The following is an 18,370-nucleotide window of genomic DNA, read 5'->3' on the forward strand; positions in this document are numbered from 1 at the left end:
CTTAAGTATCTTAAATGTTTTTGGTAGAAATCACATGGCCCTTAACAGCCCCAGACATCAAAGAAGCTCAGCCCTATGATGTATTTTCCATAAAATTCAGTTTAGTTCAGTCACTCAGTCGTGTCTGACTCTTTGCGATCCCATGGACTGCAGAACGCCAGGCTTCCCTGTCCATCACCAATTCCTGGAGCTTGCTCAAACTCATGTCCATTGCGTCAGTGATGCCATATACTTATAGCTCTTTTAAAATGATCAGCACTACTCTAGATATATTTTTGTTTGTAATTCAAAGATGATCAGCTTATTTTTCTGCTTATTCAGTATAGAAATTACCACCAAAAAATAGCCAAGTAAGGTAGTGAAGATTCTCTTCAAGTCAAAGAAAGGCATCTCCTGCATCAGAGAGAAATCAATCCACATACAGCTCAGTATTATTTATTCCTTTGCAAAATGCCTCAGTGATCCACATTATGATGTGTATACATGTTTGTTCTATATTTAAATGCATTATGTAGAAGGCTTACATACTGATTTTCAATTATTTCACCTTCACAGAGAAATGTATCGATGTATTACATGTCTATTCATACTCATTACATGAAGGTATTCTTTAAAGTTGCATACAGGAGGAAGGTGGTGGGAAGGTATAAACTTCCAGTTATAAGTCCTTGGGTTGTAATGTACAACTTTATGAAATAGTTAACACTGCTGTATGGTATATATGAAAGTTGTTAAAAGAGTAAATCTAAGAGTTCTCACAAAGAAAAAATGTTTTCTCTTTATTGTATATATATATGAGATGATGGAGGCTAATTCAACTATTTGTAGTAATCATTTCACAATAAATGTTTAAACCATTATGCTATACACCTTGAAGTTACACATTGTTACATGTCAATTATATTTCAATAAAACTGGGGAAAATTTTCAAAATAAAGTTGCACAGAAAAATAAGCATAACACCACTGCAAACAGATGTCTCTGCCCGAGTTTCACCGATTTATTTCCTTTTCTTCCAAACCACATCAAATATCACATGGTCCTTGAGTAGTCTCTCTGGACCATGTGTGAAGAGATGGTCGTCACAGCCCCTTTGGTAGCACTGCTTTTGCTCTGGGAACCCTGAAGGAATAACGCCGCTTGCTGCTAAGGTGCTGAACCATTTGCTTCTCTTGATTATCTGGTGTTTCAGAAGATACCAGCTCCTCTCCATCTACACATATTTTAAAACAAAACAACATCATTTTTTAAAATGTTAAGAGATCCCATCCATTAATGTCACATTTCCTCTTGTTAATTTCACAACTGTTAATGAACTGCACAAATATCATATTGCTCTGATTTCTTAAAGTTCATAGTGGATGAACATGGCAAATTTCTCAAGAATAGTAACAGAGCATTAATGAAGAGAATTTAATGTTCAATGTAAGCAATACTTAAAAAGAGATCTATTGTGACTTTTATCTACAAAATGACATCATTTCACTGGAAGGAGAGGGCAATCATATTGGTGTCTTTTCACTTTGCTGTTTTTCTCCTACCAGATTTCTGTGGCTAAAGGGTATCAAAATAGTTGTTTATGTTGAAAACAATTCTAATGATTGTAACTGAGCAAAGCATATCTGAGGCTCCCTGCAGGAGGAAAAGGTACTGAGGTGGAGTAAGGGGACCCCACTTCCCTTCTCCTGGAGGTGAGAGTCAATCTCTACTTGATGCTGCTTCTGATCTTTGGGGAAGGATGCATCCTAAGAATCTAGGACTTAACTCTGTTTCAGCTCTTCATATCTAGCAGTCAATAAACTGTCACCCAGAAACCCTCAAAACTGTCTTATTAGACTCCAAAAAGAAAATATGAGTTCTTCTATGGATTAAATGGTGTCCCCCTAGAAGATGTTATCCTAACCACCCCCCTACCCTTTGCAGATGATTAAGTTAAGATGAAATCATTGGGGTGGGCCCTAATCTGATTGTGTCCTTATAAAAAGAGGATATTTGGACACAGACAAGCACAGGGAGTACACCACATGAAGGTGAAGGCCCATATCAAGGGTGATGTATCTGAAAGCCAAGGAACACAGATTTCCAGCAAGTCACCAGAAGTTAGCAGAGAGACAGGGAAAAGGTTTTTTCTCACAGCCCTGAAAAGGAGCCAGCCCTGCTGACACCCTGATCTCCGATTCTGGTCGCCAGGACTGAGACAATACATTTCTGTGGTTTAAGCCACCCAGTGTATGGAAGTCACAACAAACTAATTCTCTGCTGTGCTAGATATTCCATCCTATAAATTAAACAAGAAAAAAAAGAGAGAGAAATGAATCCCTATGACTTGTCTCACACTTCATATCTGCTACTGTTTATAACGTGGGCGGAAGAAGTTGGAGCAGGGTGATGCAGCGGACTACCTCTGCTTCCCACCTGTGCACTAAAGCTTGACGCACGTCTGGTCGCAGAGCCTGCTGGGAAATGAATGGCTTTTCACAGTGAGCGTTCAAATGGTTGATTAGTGTTTCCAGGTGTTTATGTCCAACCAGCAGTCCTGCTTTAAAAATAGCTGGAGTGTGCCACAAGTAAATGTTTTTATCTCTACTGCTATGTGAGGATGAAAGAGAAATACTTTGTCAGGAGCACATTCCAAGACTGTGTGTAAAGGGCACAGACATTCACGTCAGACCCTCTCCACTCACTGGCTCTGCGACTTGGGGCATTCAGCTAAAGACATGGTTTCTTAGAAGAAGTTTTAGTAAGAAGAAGTTATTTCTTACTTGTCTTCTTATTTTTGAAATATATTAATCTAATTGTCTCCAAAAGAAAAATATTTAGGGATCCTTCACTATTCAAGGGTCGAACCTAAAATAATAATAAAAAAAGATTACCATTTCAATGAATGCTTTTAAAAATTAAGTTACATATAAAGAATTAAGAATAAATATATTCTATTTAAATTGCCCCCTTAGAGTAACGTAGTCTCAAAAAAAACCAATTACAGGAAATAAATGGTGTTACAAACTCATATTGATAAAATTTCAGAAACATGAATATTACAGATTAAAAAAATCTGAATATTACTAACTTAAATAGATATATATATTTCATTCTTCTATTAACTTTTTGACAGTTATTAGTAACTAAAAGATTTTCCTGAGAAGATGCATCTGTCTTGTGGATTCATTTTATCAAACTAAGTGTGACTTGTTCACATTCAGAATGCTGGAAAAGTATATTTTATGTAGTGGAACAGTACTTAAAAAAGTTTTTGTGTTGCTGCTGATATTGTTTAAAGTGGGGCAAAATCTCACATATAATTGTGAATACTTCCTTCATCCTTTCCTATATAAAATTCCTTTTTGATGGCTCAAGCTATGTATACTCCACATATGTAAGAATTAATTGTTCTTAAATCTTCAAGCATGGGCTTCTCTTAACAAAATAGCAGTATTTTCACTTTAAAATTTTAATGTATATTTCAAATTATTTACAGTATAGATACAAAATTTTTATTTTATTATGAATCTGAAATTCTAATTGAAAATCAGAGCTGAAGCACAGCTTTGGTTATATACTGTTCCTTTTTTTGCCACTAAAATTTTCCTTCACAGGATGAAAAATTATACTAAGTGAAAATTAGTGATAAATACAAGTGACTAAAGTGAAAGAGGGAAGTTAATATCTGTATTGTATGATATAAATATGCGTGTGTGTGCTCAGTCGCTTCAGTCGTGTTTGACTCTTTGCAACCCTATGAACAGTTGCCCACCAGGCTTCTCTGTCCATGGGATTCTCCAGGCAAGAATACTGGAGTGGGCTGCTATGCCCTTCTCCAGAGGATCTTTTAGACCTGGGGATCGAACTTGCATCTGCCTGCATCTCCTGTATGGCACGTGGATTCTTTACCCACTGAGTCACCTGGGAAGCCCCCAATATGCATATTTTATCTATATAAATAAACAGCACACATTTATATCATGAAAATCCTACTTTATATAATGCAACTAAATATCACAAGAGAGTTCTTGTAGCAAAATTAACCAATTTGGTTTCTGTTGGTTATTTTTAGTCTTAGCTAAGCCTCTAAATTACCAAGTACACATTAGAAAGTCTAGCAAATGCACAACTGAGTTTCCATATTCAGTCAGTAATCCATCAGTCACATGATCTCAGTGTCGAGTCACCTTCTTGAGGGGGATGGTCTGGATCCAGTCCATGGTGTTCACATCAAAGATGTCCACTGCATTTTCACTGTACACTGAGAGATATGGGGCATTGTAACCTGGGAGAAGGGGAGGAGGTAACAGCAAGTGTGGGCTTCAGGATTCATTATTCAATTAGAATTTTTTATTAGGATAATTATAAATTCACATGCAATTGTAATTAACACAGAAAGATCTCTTGCACATTCTGCCCAGTTTTCCCCAATGTAACATTTTGCAGAACTAGCATATTGACATTGATAGAGCTGGCCTATCCATCTTAAGCAGATTTCCCATTTTACTAACACTCGTGCACATGTGTGTGTCTGTCAAGGTCTATACAATTGTGCCACTTGTATAGGTTTATGTGTCCACCACCACAAGATACAGAATAGTTCCAAAGATCTCCCATGATGCCCTTTTATAATCCCACTCACTTCCTTTCCATCTTCCTCTCCTTCCTTAATCTCTTACTCCATTTCTAAAATTTTGTCATTTCAAAAACGTTATGTAAATGGAATCATACCGTATTCATGATTAATTATATCTGCTAAGCCCAAATACATTTTAAGAAAAACTTCAGATTGGAAACCAAAGAGAATCCCTCAATAATATTTTAATTATTATATAGTAGCTGCCTTAAAATCTTTTTTAATAAACATGATTAACAAATTAAAATGGCAAATAAATGATGCACATGTGTCAAATTGTAGATTAAAACACATATGTAAAATCTGACCATGATCTTTCTAATGCTATTAGATAATAGCAGCGTCATTAAGTAATTTCATAACTTTTCAAAATCTATGAATCCTAAACCATGTCAGCTCACTGAAAGAGTATGGCATAAGATTAGAAAAGTATATGTGGGGAGTGAAATCAATGAATAATAAAAACAGTTGATTTCTCATCAGAAATGATGGATGTTAGAAAGCAGTAGAATGACATTTTTAAAGTGTTGAAAGAAAAAAAATGACTCAGTTTTTTAGCTGACCTTCCCAGACTCACTAGTTTACATTAAGCTTTCCTCCTTCATGCTCATATAGAATACTATACTCCTTGTCACAGCACTTGCTTAATTATTGATCTCATACCATGATTATAATCTCCATAAGGATTCACTCTGTCTGTTTTACCAGGTTTAATATTGTGCCCTTAACCTTTAGCATAGCAAGTTGGTCATATTAAGTGCTCAATTAGTACGCTCTAAGTGAATAAAAAAGAGCTGTATTAAAATTATAAAATGATAGCCTGCATCAATAAAATATCAAATAAACTAAAATCATTTTATTTTAATTTAAATAATTTAAAATTATTTAATATAAAATTATTTGAACATTCTATGTAGACTTTACATAGGGTGAAGGCAATGGCACCCCACTCCAGTACTCTTGCCTGGAAAATCCCATGGACGGAGGAGCCTGGTAGGCTGCAGTCCATGGGTTTGCTAAGAGTCGGACACGACTGAGCGACTTCACTTTCACTTTTCACTTTCATGCATTGGAGAAGGAAATGGCAACCCACTCCAGTGTTCTTGCCTGGAGAATCCCAGGGATGGCGGGGTTAGACTTTACATAAGCTAAACCCAAAAGGCAAAAAGTAATTTATTTAGTAACTATTTCTTACAGTTAATGCTTATGTGATTTTCAGTGATCTTGAAGACATCTATTTAGGATCTTACAAAAAGCAACAACTTGGGTTAAGAATATATTCAAGGTAAGTTATCTAATGAATATAGTAAACATTAAAGGCTAAGTTATTTCACGTGTTTGACTTAAATATAACTTCTTTAGAGCTCTTCTACTTGAAGAGACATAGACAACTCAGGAAAAATCTTCAGTGATGCTTTCAAAAATTAAAGCTGTCATGAACAATATTTAGTCATAGGATATAAAACTGTAACAACAAGGACAGAAAGGTACAGAAAGACAAGAAAATAAATTGTAAGATAGCCTTACAGCAATAAGTTGGAGGTGCTGGCCACATTAGTTCAACTGGCCTAGATCTGAGGCCCCTGCTGTCAGTGTAAATTCCAATGCTCTTGAAACACAACAGATACTCAATACTAGAGATCTCAACTGCACAGAGAGCATCCACTGGTTGATGAGTGATAAATGACAGTGTAGGGTCATGGAAGTGCAGCATCCTGTATGGAACTCCTTCTCTCTTCAAGGGGTATCTGAGGAATCCCGACTGAAATCCTACACAGAGCTGTTCACTGAAGATGCCCATCCACTGGACAGTGGTTGGGATTTGGAGTTGTTTAAATTTTTTGTGAGAGATTGTATTGCTCTGAAACAGCTCGTAACAGAAGACTTGGCTTTTCCTAGCCACACAGAGGCATGTATGGGCCCCTTGGCACACTGTTCCAGAAGTCATGGTGTGGCACCCTTTGGTTTCTGCCAGCCTGTGACTATCAGTCTTTTCTCCATCCAAAACTGACATGGGAAATAGCTGCACCTGGTGACTCCGCCCTGAGATCACTGCAACCATCTGGCCGTGGGGGATAAGCTCAATCTGGTGAATCTTCTTTATGTCACCAACGCGAATAATTTCTACACATTTAAACATATTTGTAAGTCATTTTCAAATTCAAAATAATTTGTATTTACTTATTTCAAAAGTCTCCAAATTTCACCCGAAACAATTAAGAAAGGTCCTAATAAAAATGATCTAATAAATCTTCTTAATGTCATTGACTTAACTATTTTCTATACAAATAAAATGTCAAGTCTCCTTCAAATTAGAAATGTTTTCTTATTTTTTAAAAATCTCTTTATTGAGGTATAATGGATATATAACAATATATTAGTTTCAGGTGTACAACATAATGATTCAATATTTGTATGTATTGAGAAATGGTCACCAAAATAAATCTAGTCAATAGCCAACACCATATATAATTATAATTTTTTTCTTGTAATAAAAACTTTTGCAGTCTACAAACAATAAATACTGAAGAGGGTGTGGAGAAAAGGGAACCCTCTTACACTGTTGGTGGGAATGCAAACTAGCACAGCCACTGTGGAGAACAGTGTGGAGATTCCTTAAAAACTAGAAAAACCATATGACCCAGCAATCCCATTGCTGGGCATACACACCGAGGAAACCAGAATTGAAAGACATACGTGTACTCCAGTGTACACTGCAGCACTGTTTACAATAGCTAGGACATGGAAGCAACCTAGATGTCTATCGGCAGATGAGTGGATAAGAAAACTGGTACGTATACACAATGGAATATTACTCAGGTATTAAAAAGAACACAGTTAAATCAGTTCTAATGAGGTGGATGAAACTGGAGCCTATTACACAGAGTGAAGTAAGTCAGAAAGAAAAACATCAATACAGTATATTAATGCATATATATGGAATTTAGAAAGAACAGTAATGATGACCCTATATGTGAGACAGCAAAAGAGACACAGATATAAAGAACAGGAGGCGAGGGTGGGATGATTTGAGAGAATAGCATTGAAACATGTATATTACCATATGTGAAATAGATCACCGGTCCAAGTTTGATGTATGAAGCAGGGCACTCAAAGCCGGTGCACTGGGACAACCCAGAGGGATGAGATGGGGAAGGAGGTGGGAGGGGAGTTCAGAACAGGGGGAGACTTGTACACCTGTGGCTGATTCATGTCAATGTATGGCAAAACCCACCACAATATTGTAAAGTAATTAGCCTCCAATTAAAATAAATAAACTAATTAAAAAAACTTTTTGCAATAAACTTTGTTAGCAATTCTCAAATATGCTTATTATTAACCATAGCCACTTGCCTGTACATGACATACCCAAGACTTACTGATGATGGGCAGTTTACACCTTTAAACCCCCTTCATCCATTTTGCCCATTATCCCCACCTTCAACAACCTCAGTTGTTCTCCATATCTGTGAATGTGTTTGTGTTTGGATTCCACATAAGTGAGACCATATGCTATTTATCTTTCTTTGACATTTTTCACTTGGAGTAACACCCTCGAGGGTCATTCATACTGTTGAAAATAGGAAGAGTTCTTTCTTTCTTATGGCTGAATTCAGATCAGAGATCAGATCAGTCGCTCAGTCGTGTCCTACTCTTTGCGACCCCATGAATCACAGCACGCCAGGCCTCCCCGTCCATCACCAACTCCCGAAGTTCACTCAGACTCACGTCCATCGAGTCAGTGATGCCATCCAGCCATCTCATCCTCTGTCACCCCCTTCTCCTCCTGTCCCCAATTCCTCCCAGCATCAGAGTCTTTTCCAATGAGTCAGCTCTTCGCATGAGGTGGCCAAAGTACTGGAGTTTCAGCTTTAGCATCATTCCTTCCAAAGAAATCCCAGGGCTGATCTCCTTCAGAATGGACTGGATGGATCTCCTTGCAGTCCAAGGGACTCTCAAGAGTCTTCTCCAACACCACAGTTCAAAAGCATCAATTCTTCAGTGCTCAGCCTTCTTCACAGTCTAACTCTCACATCCATACATGACCACAGGAAAAATCATAGCCTTGACTAGACGGACCTTTGTTGGCAAAGTAATGGCTCTGCTTTTGAATGTGCTATCTAGGTTGGTCATAACTTTCCTTCCAAGGAGTAAGCGTCTTTTAATTTCATGGCTGCAGTCACCATCTGTAGTAATTTTGGAGCCCAGAAAAATAAAGTCTGACACTGTTCCCACTGTTTCCCCATCTATTTCCCATGAAGTGGTGGGACCGGATGCCATGATCTTCATTTTCTGAATGTTGAGCTTTAAGCCAACTTTTTCACTCTCCTCTTTCACTTTCATCAAGAGGCTTTTGAGTTCCTCTTCACTTTCTGCCATAAGGGTGGTATCATCTGCATATCTGAGGTTATTGATTTTTCTCCTGGCAATCTTGATTCCAGCTTGTGTTTCTTCCAGTCCAGTGTTTCTCATGATGTACTCTGCATATAAGTTAAATAAGCAGGGTGACAATATACAGCCTTGACATACTCCTTTTCCTATTTGGAACCAGTCTGTTGTTCCATGTCCAGTTCTAACTGTTGCTTCCTGACCTGCATACAAATTTCTCAAGAGGCAGATCAGGTGTTCTGATATTCCCATCTCTTTCAGAATTGTCCATAGTTTATTGTGATCCACTCAAAGGCTTTGGCATAGTCAATAAAGCAGAAATAGATGTTTTTCTGGAACTCTCTTGCTTTTTCCATGATCCAGCAAATGTTGGCAATTTGATCTCTGGTTCCTCTGCCTTTTCTAAAACCAGCTTGAACATCAGGAAGTTCACGGTTCACATATTACTGAAGCCTGGCTTGGAGAATTTTGAGCATTACTTTACTAGCGTGTGAGATGAGTGCAATTGTGCAGTAGTTTGAGCATTCTTTGGCATTGCCTTTTTTTGGGATTGGAATGAAAACTGACCTTTTCCAGTCCTGTGGCCACTGCTGACTCTTCCAAATTTTCTGGCATATTGAGTGAAGCACTTTCACAGCATCATCTTTTAGGATTTGGAATAGCTCAACTGGAATTCCATCACCTCCACTAGCTTTGTTCGTAGTGATGCTTCCTAAGGCCCACTTGACTTCACATTCCAGGATGTCTGGCTCTAGGTGAGTGATCACACCATCGTGATTATCTGGGTCGTGAAGATCTTTTTTGTACAGTTCTTCTGTGTATTCTTGCCACCTCTTCTTAATATCTTCTGCTTCTGTTAGGTCCATACCATTTCTGTCCTTTATCGAGCTCATCTTTGTATGAAATGTTCCTTTGGTATTTCTGATTTTCTTGAAGAGATCCCTAGTCTTTCCCATTGTGTTGTTTTCCTCTATTTCTTTGCATTGATCGCTGAAGAAGGCTTTCTTATCTCTTCTTGCTATTCTTTGGAACTTTGCATTCAGATGTTTGTATCTTTCCTTTTCTTCTTTGCTTTTCGCTTCTCTTCTTTTCACAGCTATTTGCAAGGCCTCCCCAGACAGCCATTTTGCTTTTTTGCATTTCTTTTCCATGGGAATGGTCTTGATCCCTGTCTCCTGTACAATGTCACGAACCTCATTCCATAGTTCATCAGGCACTCACTCTATCTATCAGATCTAGGCCCTTAAATCTGTTTCTCACTTCCACTGTATAATCATAAGGGATTTGATTTAGGTCATACCTGAATGGTCTAGTGGTTTTCCCCACTTTCTTCAATTTAAGTCTGAATTTGGCAATAAGGAGTTCATGGTCTGAGCCACAGTCAGCTCCTGGTCTTGTTTTTGCTGACTGTATAGAGCTTCTCCATCTTTGGCTGCAAAGAATATAATCAATCTGATTTCGGTGTTGACCATCTGGTGATGTCCATGTATACAGTCTTCTCTTGTGTTGTTGGAAGAGGGTGTTTGTTATGACCAGTGCATTTTCTTGGCAAAACTCTATTAGTCTTTGCCCTGTTTCATTCCGTATTCCAAGGCCAACTTTGCCTGTTAAATATATATAATTGTTATTGTTCAGTTGCTCAGTCATGTCCAATGCTTTGTGATCCCATGGACTTCAGCACACCAGGCTTCCCTGTCCTTCACCAACTCCCAGACCTTGCTCAAACTCATGTCCATTGAGTTGGTGATGCCATCCAACCATCTCGTCCTCTGTCATCCCCTTCTCCTCCTGCCTTCTATCTTTTCCAGCATCAGAGTCTTTTCTAGTGAGTCAGCTCTTCGCATCAGGTGCCCAAAGTACTGGAGCTTCAGCTTCAGCATCAGTCCTTCCAATGAATATTCAGGACTGATTTCCTTTAGGATTCACTGATTTAATCTCCTTGCAGTCCAAAGGATTCTCAAGAGTCTTCTTCAACACCACAGTTCAAAAGCATCAATTCTTCAGTGCTCAGCTTTCTTCACAGTCCAACTCTCACATCCATACATGACTACTGGAAAAACCATAGCTTATACAGATTTTGTTGGCAAAATAATGTCTTTGCTTTTTAATATGCTGTCTAGGTTGGTCATAGCTTTTCTTCCAAGGAGCAAATGTCTTTTCATTTCAAGGCTGCAGTCACCCTCTGCAGTGATCTTGGGCCCAAGAAAATAAAGTCTGTCACTGTTCCATTGTTTTCCCATCTATTTGCCATGAAGTGATGGGACTACATGCCATGACCTTTGTTTTTTGAATGTTGAGTTTTAAGCCAGATTTTTCACTCTACTCTTTCACCTTCATCAACAGGCTCTTTAGTTTCTCTTCACTTTCTGCCATAAGGGTGGTGTCATCTGCATATGTGAAGTTATTGATATTTCTCTCAGCAATCTTGATTCCAGCTTGTGCTTCATCCAGTCCAGCATTTTTCATGATGTACTCTGCATATAAGTTAAATAATCAGGCTGACAATATACAGCCTTGATGTACTCCTTTTCCAATATGGAACCAGTCCATTGTTTCATGTCCGGTTATAACTGCTGCTTCTTGACCTGGATACAGACTTCTCAGGAGGCAGGTAAGGTGGCCTGGTATTCCCATCTCTTTAAGAATTTTCCACATTATGTTGTGATCCACACAGTCAAAAGCTTTAGTGTAGCCAATGAAGCAGTTTTTTTTTTTTTTCTGGAATTCTGTTGCTTTTTCTATGATCCAACAGATGTCGACAATTTGTCCTCTAGTTCCTCTGTGTTTTCTAAAACCAACTTGAATATCTGGGAGTCCATGGCTCACCTACTATTGAAGCCTGGCTTGGAGAATTTTGAGCATTACTTTACTAGCGTGTGAAATGAGTGCAATTGTGGGGTAGTTTGAGCATTCTTTGGCATTACCTTTCTTTGGAATGAAAGCTGACCTTTTCCAGTCCTGTGGCCACTGCTGACTTTTCCAAATTTTCTGGCATATTGAGTGAAGCACTTTCACAGCATCATCTTTTAGTATTTGAAATAGCTCCACTGGAATGCCATCACCTCCACTAGCTTTGTTCATAGTGATGCTTCCTAAAGCCCACTTAACTTCGCACTCCAGGATGTCCGGCTCTAAGTGAGTGATCACACCATCATGGTTATCTGGGTCGTGAAGATCTTTTTTGTACAGTTCTTCTGTGTATTCTTGCCACCTCTTCTTAATATCTTCTGCTTCTGTTAGGTCCATACCATTTCTGTCCTTTATTGTGCCCATCTTTGCATGAAATCTACCCTTGGTATCTCTAATTTTCTTGAAGAGATCTCTAGTCTTTCCCATTCTATTGTTTTCCTCTATTTCTTTGAATTGATCACTGAGGCTTTCTTATCTCTCCTTGCTATTTTTTGGAACTCAGCATTCAGATAGGTATATCTTTCCTTTTCTCCTTTGCCTTTCCCTTCTCTTCTTTTCGCAGCTATTTGTAAGGCCTCCTCAGACAGCCATTTTGCCTTTTTGCTTTTCATTTTCTTGGGGATGGTTTGATCATCGCCTCTTGTACAATGTTTCAAACCTCTGTCCATAGTTCTTCAGGGCTGTCTATCAGATTTAATCCCTTGAATCTATTTATATGTATATCTATCTCACATCTTTATTTGTTTATCTGTTGGTAAACATTAGGTTGTTTTTATATCTTGACTGGTACAAATAAAGCTGCAGTGAACATGGAGGTACAGATACATTTTTGAGTTAGTACTTTTGTTTTCTTTGATAAAATATCCAGAAGTGAAGCTATTGGATCATACAGTGGTTTTATTTTTAATTTTTGAGGAACTTCAATACTGTTTTCTATGTGCCTGTAGCAATATACATTCCCAAGAACAGAGTACAAAGTTTCTCTTTTCTCCACATCCTCACCAATATTTATTATTTCTTGGCTTTTGAATAATAGCCGTGTTAACAGGTGTGGGGTGATATCTTACTGTGGCTCTGATTTGCATTCTCCTAGTGATCTTGAGCACCTTTCTTGTACCTGTTGGCCATCTGTATGTCTTCTTTGGGAAAATGTCTATTCAGATCTTCTGCCCATTTTTAAATCAGATTGCTTAGCTTTTTTTGCTATTGAGTTGCACAAGTTCTTTATGTATTTTGGATATTAACCCCTTATAAGCTACGATCTGCAAATATTTTCTCCCATTGTTAGGCTGCTTTTACCTTTTATTGATGGTTTCCTTTGCTGTGAAAAAGAATGTTTTTGTATTTTTAAATTCTTTCTAATTATTACTCCATTGGGTTTAAGTCATTTTCTAATAAAATCACAGACATAAACTTAGAGGATACATTTTATGGCAAAAAAAGGATAAGAAGAGAAGAGATCAACAATTATATGTTAAAAACAGATAATTATTCCAGAGATAATGTAATTACCTTAATCATAAAATTAGCATAAATAAAGCACTCAACTTAATCCTGATATTTCAGATGGCAACACAAACATCCCTCAGTGTCTGACGAATAGAAAGAAATATGCTGCTTTTCTTTCTTTCTTTTTTTTGCCTTGCTGCGAGGCTTGAGGGATCTAGATATCACCAGGGATAGAACTTAGGGTCTTGGCAATGAAAGCGCCAAGTCCTAACCACTGGACAGCCAGGGGAAAAAAAGAAAAACAAAACTGTCCTCTTTTTTCCTGGCACTAATTTTATTCCTTTATTGCACAAATATTTGTCGAGTGGCCACTACGTGCCAGGCACTTTTAAGTGCATGGGATACAGTGCTGAACAAAAAGACACAAGGCCCTGCTCTCATGCTGGCACCTGCTGACCTTTCCTGGGTCTCCTCACCAGGACTGGGAAACCTTTCCTGGAGAATAGCTAATGGCCTTCAAATAGAGATTCTCGTTTATCTAACTTATTTGAATGCAAGACATTCACTGGAACAGCTGTATGAGAACGGCTCTTCTTCACGTCAGCTATTCACCCACTTCTCCCTCAAGCAACTGAGAACCAAACAAAACAAACAGAGAATTCTGCTGTCTTATTTGGGAAAGATTAAATTTATGTGGTTACTCTTCATGGTGCCAATGTACTAGTGAGGGCAGGGGCATTCAAGCAGAAGTGTTCTCCTCCATGCATCAACTGGAAGATGGTACATTAAGTTCTTACAGCACACTTACTAGGTAAAATCCCTTGTGAATATATATGGACACCCTACTGTATATAAAATAATTAACAAGGGCCTACTGTATAGCACAGGGAACTCTATTCAGTATTCTGTAATAATTACATGGGTAAATAATCTGGAAAAGAATGAATAGGTATAATTGAATCACTTCACAGTACCCCTGAAACTAACACAACATTGTAAGTCAGTTATACTCCAATAAGAAATTTTTTAAAAACATGTTTGAACTCTGGAGGATTATGGATCTCTGAAAGCAGGCAAGTCATCCTGTGACTTGAAAACACATCAAACCAGATGTGGACAAAAGAGAACAAATTTGATAATATTATTATTAAACTTTAAAGTTATTTTAGAACATTAAAGACTCTCCTTACCATCTATGATAACGTGGACAACAAATAACCCTTCTTCATTTCCCAGAGCAATTCTTTTGTGATCTATATTTGACACATAAATAAAAACATCAAGGAATTTGGGGGCAAGCTAAGTGAACCAATTTATTAATGTTGAAAAATTTTAGAAGTCAAATTAAATATATAATTAGAAATATTCAATGAAAAGAAACATAATAAGAACTAATAATTTATACTATGATCCAGATTACACAAGTAAGCACAATAAAACATGGTTTTTCTCAATAGAAATTTCATTTTATAAGGTAATCTTTATGAATACTTGAAGAAAGCATAATAGTCAAGTAATGATATGCTTTCAGATTTGCTGTAAGTGATGTTTCACAAATGAAAAAATTTTATAAAATAATTTGTCAGTGACCATAATTTGAGCTACAACAGCATGGGGGTGTGTGTCAGAACACAGTGAGAACTAAAAAATGCAGATACCACATTAAGTGAAGGCTTTGAATACAGAGCACAGAACTTAACATATACAAGTTCATTTAATCCTCTCCATAACTGAAAAGCTGGAATTATCTTCATGTACACATAAAAGCTTAGTAACTAGCTCCATGTCACCAAGGAGGCAATAGCTAAGTGGCTCTTATTGTCACCATTATCTAATGCAGAAATATACTGTTTAAGAAAGGCAAGTATTCTTGTTTACTGATAAAACTTTCAGTATCAATCTTGGCAATTCATTCATTGATTCCTTTGCCTTTCACTTATTTATTGAGTATTGGGTGTTGGGATTTGAAGGACAGTCCCTGCCCTCAAGATAAGTAGTTCACAGTTACACACAGGGTAACACTCCTTGTGTGTTTGTGGCCAGATGTGTTTGGAAACTAAGAATTTTTCAGGCTTGAAAAGGTATAGCTGTAGATTAAAGAAACACCGCTTTAGGCAGAGAACCATAATATAATCAAATATATTTTTGCAGAGAATCTGATGAATAGCCATGGGATGGAGGAAGAAGGACCTTTTCCCTCACTCCCACCCCCTGCCACCCATAGAGCCTCATTCAATCAGGTTTTGCTGACAAATGAGTTGTGGATAAAGTTAACGTTTTCAGATTTCGACACTGGGACTGTGGTGAGGGGTGTGAACCTAGCAGGATAATGTTGTAAATCCATACCTATGATTGCAGCTGTCTGGGTGGTTTTGATCAGGGGTAGATCGCTGTCATAAGCCTCTTTCAGAACATAGATTGACCGGTCTCTGGAATGACTTTTTCTCAGTATCTTGTGCAATTCACTCAGCACGCCCACCCACTCACTCTTCTTATTCTCGCTATCTGCTAAGATTGGGATTGAATATCTATTACTAGGTGCTGAGAGCTGGGAAGCTGTGACCTAGAACAATGTAAGGAATATCTAGGTTATAAGAAAGCAGACATTCTCTATGCCAGCCTGTCTAACATTTTTCCATTACACTCACAACTGGTAAATGACACTTCTAATAATATTACCCTCTTCCTAGTAGTAAAATAGGTGATGTGAGCCCTCAGAGCCAGGCCAGAAGGAAAGTGTCAGAATCACTTCTATTTCGATCCTCATAAAACCACCAGTGTTATCTGACTACCTAAGATCTTTTACTTCATCAAATGAAAATAACTACTATTTATTCCCTGGTGGCTCAGACTGTGAAGAATCTGCCTGCAATGCAGGAGACGTGGGTTCGATTCCTGGGTTGGGAAGATTCCCTGCAGGAGGAAATGGCAACCCACTCTGGTATTCTTGCCTGGAGAATTCCACGCACTGGCTACAGGCCATGGGGTCATGGCAAAAAGTCAAGCATGCCTGAGTGACTAACATCTTCACTTTCATTGTATGCTGTCGCTGTACCAGGAACTGCTCTAAGAAATTTACATGTGCTAATTGAATGAATTCTCACAGAAAACTCGGTGGGTAGTTAGGACTCTTCTCTCCATTTTATGGGTATGAGGACAAGAGCACAGCTGGGTAGAATGCAGGCAATCTGATGCTAGACCCTCCACTCTGAGTCTCTATTCCTTCAGTTCTAAGACACACCTTTGCACTGTAGATTATCTCTGCAATGGCAATGCTTTGTGTAATTGCAATCATCACAATCAATTGTGATGCTACAGAATGCTCAGTAGTTTTTGTTGTTACATTAGAAGTGTTCAGAAACACTCATGATTTCCTGTCTGCTACATGTCTATAATTTATATTATTACTAGTAAATGGCAAATCAAATTTAAATTTTAAGATGTATAATTAATCTTTAAGTCTACATTTCTATATAAAACTTTCTTTTGTGATCATCAAGTAAGCATCAGTGATATAATAAGCTACCACTCTAAGTCAGTTCCAAATAGCCAGAACTTTGTAGGGGCTCTTGGCAGTTGCTGCTGCTGCTGCTGCTAAGTCACTTCAGTCGTGTTCAACTCTATGTGACCCCATAGACGGCAGCCCACCAGGCTCCCCCGTCCCTGGGATTCTCCAGTCAAGAACACTGGAGTGGGTTGCCATTTCCTTCTCCAATGCATGAAAGTGAAAAGTGAAAGTGAAGTCACTCAGTCGTGTCCGACTCTTCAGGAGCCCATGGACTGCAGCCTACCAGACTCTTCCGTCCATGGGATTTTCCAGGCAAGAGTACTGGAGTGGGTTGCCATTGCCTTCCCCGCTTGGGAATTGAGTAATATCTAAATAAATGTCTATCTTTGGGTTAAGGAACTAAGAATACTCCTGTGTGGCCTTTGTTAAGGCCAAGATTTCTAGGCTGACTAACCACAAGGGTCTCAAGGGGATAACAAACCTTTGCTCTTTCTGTCACCTTATACCCATTCCAGAATCACTTTAATTTTTACATGAGTTTTGAAGAGCAAAGTGTCTATTTTTTAGATTGCAAAATAACATCTTCCCCCAATTTTTCCATTTTGTACTCTTGGTTTGAACCTGAATTATGGCTTCAATATGTTGCCTCAGAGAAGACTTATTTTACAAAGTGACTATAGTTTTAGAAGCTGCATACTCAAGTTACTGCAGGTCCATGAACTGACCTCCCTGTACATCTGACCTGGAAGAATATTATCACTCTTCCTCTGTCATCGTTTCCCCCTCTTCTTTCACATCTTCTGCCCCAGCACTGTTCTGTTTTGTAAGCTTTCCCTGTTTTCAGCTATGAATCATATCTGTCTGATTACCTTAGTGTAGAGTGAATGGACACCCTACGGAATATTTGTATTTTAAATCTTAAGTTTAACTGTAGGATGAAAGACAGTGATACTTGCAAAAACCTATTTATGGTATGTTTGAATAAGAATAAGGGGGCTAGATTTCTTGTGGCAAGTGGGATGGAGCGGGGAACAATTCCACAGCCCTTCTAAAATCTTAACCTTTAGGTACGAATACCTTTACCAGCCCAAGGAGGCTTGACCCCTATGACCATACAAGAAAGGGATGAAGCAAAATGTATAAGGGATCCAACAGCAGCACGGACACTTACCTTAAACATACGAGGCATTTCCTTTCTCTTCGCAGGAACAAAATCAGAGGGCCAGACTGAACTGACAGAAAACGCTCCATCCCTGAAGGAAAAGCAAGACTCTGGCAGTGAGTAGAATCGCCTGAAAGTGAGTAAAATGATACATAAACATAATCCTCAAACTTAATTTCCCTAACTTTTAACATTCTTTTTTGTAGGAACTGACAGTGATCAAAATATTATAACAGCAGTTCTCAGCCAGTTACATATTATCAGAAAACCCAAGTTAACTCTGGGCTGTTCATGGAGGAGCCAACCCCCTGTGACTCCCTGTTCACAGGGAACT

At 38.2% G+C, this 18,370-nt stretch overlaps 1 protein-coding gene across 9 annotated transcripts in view; it reads right to left on the bottom strand.

The window, feature by feature from the left end:
* Positions 1–978: 978 nt before the first annotated feature.
* Positions 979–18,370, bottom strand: part of LOC133253059 (serine/threonine-protein kinase MRCK alpha-like) — a 66,354-nt gene continuing 48,962 nt past the window's right edge. For 2 of the 9 annotated variants that reach the window (XM_061426264.1, XM_061426268.1), the window contains 7 exons: positions 18,046–18,166; positions 15,713–15,929; positions 14,557–14,619; positions 6,146–6,742; positions 4,170–4,267; positions 2,763–2,847; positions 979–1,213 (listed from right to left, as the gene is read on the bottom strand). In XM_061426264.1, coding sequence (XP_061282248.1) covers positions 1,083–1,213; positions 2,763–2,847; positions 4,170–4,267; positions 6,146–6,742; positions 14,557–14,619; positions 15,713–15,929; positions 18,046–18,166 — 1,312 coding nt within the window. In that variant the 3' untranslated portion in view covers positions 979–1,082. The remainder of the gene's footprint in view (positions 1,214–2,762; positions 2,848–4,169; positions 4,268–6,145; positions 6,743–14,556; positions 14,620–15,712; positions 15,930–18,045; positions 18,167–18,370) is intronic. The other 7 variants (XM_061426266.1, XM_061426265.1, XM_061426267.1 and 4 more) reach the window with 7 other exon arrangements.

Source organism: Bos javanicus, chromosome 8 (assembly GCF_032452875.1).
Source record: "Bos javanicus breed banteng chromosome 8, ARS-OSU_banteng_1.0, whole genome shotgun sequence".
Lineage (NCBI taxonomy): Eukaryota > Metazoa > Chordata > Mammalia > Artiodactyla > Bovidae > Bos > Bos javanicus.